The 4,093-nt window shown below is 35.8% G+C and overlaps 1 protein-coding gene across 1 annotated transcript in view; it reads right to left on the reverse strand.

Annotated features, from left to right (window-relative positions):
• Window positions 1–3,860: 3,860 nt before the first annotated feature.
• LOC120033239 (solute carrier family 2, facilitated glucose transporter member 2-like) overlaps window positions 3,861–4,093 on the reverse strand; it is a 10,274-nt gene continuing 10,041 nt past the window's right edge. Inside the window, exon 7 of the mRNA XM_038979519.1 lies at window positions 3,861–4,015. Coding sequence (XP_038835447.1) covers window positions 3,861–4,015 — 155 coding nt within the window. The remainder of the gene's footprint in view (window positions 4,016–4,093) is intronic.

Genomic DNA, 4,093 nt, shown 5'->3' on the forward strand with positions numbered 1-4,093 from the left:
ATCATATTCCACTCTATCATATTCCTCTCTATCATATTCCCCTCTATCATATTCCCCTCTATCATATTCCTCTCTATCATATTCCCTCCATCATATTCCTCTCTATCATATTCCTCTATCATAATCCTCTATATCATATTCCCCTCTATCATATTCCTCTATACCATATTCCCCTCTATAATATTCCCTCCATCATATTCCTCTCTATCATATTACCCTCCATCATATTCCTCTCTATCATATTCCCTCCATCATATTCCTCTCTATCATATTACCCTCTATCATATTCCTCTATATCATATTCCTCTATATCATATTCCTCTCTATCATATTCCTCTCTATCATATTTCCTCTATCATATTCCTCTTTATCATATTCCCCTCTATCATATTCCTCTCTATCATATTCCCCTCTATCATATTCCCTCCATCATATTCTTCTCTATCATATTACCCTCCATCATATTCCTCTCTATCATATTACCCTCTATCATATTCCTCTATATCATATTCCCCTCTATCATATTCCCCTCTATCATATTGCCCTCTATCATATTCCCTTCTTTCATATTGCCTTCTATCATATTCCTTTCTATCATATTCCTCTCTATCATATTCCTCTCTATCATATTCCTCTCTATCATATTCCCTCCATCATATTCCTCTTTATCATATTCCCCTCTATCATATTCCCCTCTATCATATTCCTCTCTATCATATTCCCTCCATCATATTCCTCTTTATCATATTCCCCTCTATCATATTCCCCTCTATCATATTCCTCTCTATCATATTCCCTCCATCATATTCCTCTTTATCATATTCCCCTCTATCATATTCCTCTCTATCATATTCCTCTCTATCATATTACCCTCTATCATATTCCTCTATATCATATTCCCCTCTATCATATTCCCCTCTATCATATTGCCCTCTATCATATTCCCCTCTATCATATTCCCTTCTTTCATATTGCCTTCTATCATATTCCTCTCTATCATATTCCTCTCTATCATATTCCTCTCTATCATATTCCCTCCATCATATTCCTCTTTATCATATTCCCCTCTATCATATTCCTCTCTATCATATTCCCTCCATCATATTCCTCTTTATCATATTCCCCTCGATCATATTCCCTCCATCATATTCCTCTTTATCATATTCCCCTCTATCATATTCCCCTCTATCATATTCCTCTCTATCATATTCCCTCCATCATATTCCTCTTTATCATATTCCCCTCTATCATATTCCCTCCATCATATTCCTCTTTATCATATTCCCCTCTATCATATTCCCCTCTATCATATTCCTCTCTATCATATTCCCTCCATCATATTCCTCTTTATCATATTCCTCTCTATCATATTCCCTCCATCATATTCCCCTCTATCATATTCCTCTCTATCATATTCCCTCAATCATATTCCTCTTTATCATATTCCCCTCAATCATATTCCTCTTTATCATATTCCCCTCTATCATATTCCCTCCATCATATTCCTCTTTATCATATTCCCCTCTATCATATTCCCCTCTATCATATTCCTCTCTATCATATTCCCTCCATCATATTCCTCTTTATCATATTCCTCTCTATCATATTCCCTCCATCATATTCCCCTCTATCATATTCCTCTCTATCATATTCCCTCCATCATATTCCTCTTTATCATATTCCTCTCTATCATATTCCTCTCTATCATATTCCTCTCTATCATATTCCACTCTATCATATTCCTCTCTACCATATTCCTCTCTATCATATTCCCCTCTTTCATATTCCTCTCTATCATATTCCTCTCTATCAAATCCTCTCTATCATATTCCTCTCTATCATATTCCTCTTTATCATATTCCCCTCTATCATATTCCTCTCTATCATATTCACTATATATCATATTCCCTCTATCATATTCCTCTCTATCATATTCCCCTGAATCATATTCTCTTCTATCATATTTCTCTCTATCATATTCCCCTCTATCATATTCCCCTCTATCATATTCCTCTCTATCATATTCCCCTCTATCATATTCCCCTCTATCATATTCCTCTCTATCATATTCCTCTCTATCATATTCCCTCCATCATATTCCTCTTTATCATATTCCCCTCTATCATATTCCCCTCTATCATATTCCTCTCTATCATATTCCCCTCTATGATATTCCCCTCTATCATATTCCTCTCTATCATATTCCTCTCTATCATATTCCCTCCATCATATTCCTCTTTATCATATTCCCCTCTATCATATTCCTCTCTATCATATTCCTCTCTATCATATTACCCTCTTTCATATTCCTCTATATGATATTCCCCTCTATCATATTCCCCTCTATCATATTGCCCTCTATCATATTTCCCTCTATCATATTCCCTTCTTTCATATTGCCTTCTATCATATTCCTCTCTATCATATTCCTCTCTATCATATTCCTCTCTATCATATTCCTCTCTATCATATTCCCTCCATCATATTCCTCTTTATCATATTCCCCTCTATCATATTCCTCTCTATCATATTCCTCCATCATATTCCTCTTATCATATTCCCTCTATCTATTCCCATCATATTCCTCCTCACAGACACATATCACATTATTAATAGACATGACATAAACAGACACATCACATTATTAATACAGGACTACAGACACACATCACATTATTAATACATGACCACAGACACATATCACATTATTAATACATGCCCACAGACACATATCACATTATTAATACAGGACTACAGACACATCACATTATTAATACAGGACTACAGACACACATCACAATATCAATACAGGACTACAGACACACACCACATTATTAATACAGGACTACAGACACATAACACATTAATACAGGACCACAGACACATCACATTATTAATACAGGACTACAGACACACACCGCATTATTAATACAGGACTACCAACACATCACATTATTAATACATGACCACAGACACATATCACATTATTAATACAGGACTACAGACACACATCACATTATTAATACAGGACCACAGACACATATCACATTATTAATACAGGACTACAGACACACATCACATTATTAATACAGGACCACAGACACATACCACGTTATTAATACAGGACTACAGACACACCACATTATTAATACAGGACCACAGACACACATCACATTATTAATACAGGACCACAGACACATATCACATTATTAATACAGGAATACAAACACATCACATTATTAATACAGGACTACAGACACATCACATTATTAATACAGGACCACAGACACATCACATTATTAATACAGGACCACAGACACACATCACATTATTAATACAGGACTACAGACACATAACACATTATTAATACAGGACTACAGACACACCACATTATTAATACAGGACCACATACACGCATCACATTATTAATACAGGACCACAGACACATATCACATTATTAATACAGGACCACAGACACATATCACATTATTAATACAGGACTACAGACACATACCACATTATTAATACAGGACTACAGACACATAACACATTAATACAGGACCACAGACACATCACATTATTAATACAGGACTACAGACACACCACATTTTTAATACAGGACTACAGACACATACCACATTATTAATACAGGACCACAGACACATACCACATTATTAACACAGGACTACAGACACACATCGCATTATTAATACAGGACCACAGACACATAACACGTTATGAATACAGGACTACAGACACACATCACATTATTAATACAGGACCACAGACACATAACACGTTATTAATACAGGACTACAGACACATAACACATTATTAATACAGGACCAGACCGACATGGATTAGACAGCTATAGACCAGATGTTCAGTAGACTAGATATTGAACATACCAGGATGGCGATAGAAACTTGCACCTCCTTCTCCACCTCCTCCTTCTCCCTCCTCATCTCCTCCAGGTCAGCTGATGGGTCATACTCTCCCTTCAGACGGCGCAGACCTACAAAAGCACGCACACACAGCAAGTGTGTATTTTGGACACACCTACTCATTCAAGGGTTTTTATTTATTTATACTA

This window comes from Salvelinus namaycush, chromosome 40 (assembly GCF_016432855.1).
Source record: "Salvelinus namaycush isolate Seneca chromosome 40, SaNama_1.0, whole genome shotgun sequence".
NCBI lineage: Eukaryota > Metazoa > Chordata > Actinopteri > Salmoniformes > Salmonidae > Salvelinus > Salvelinus namaycush.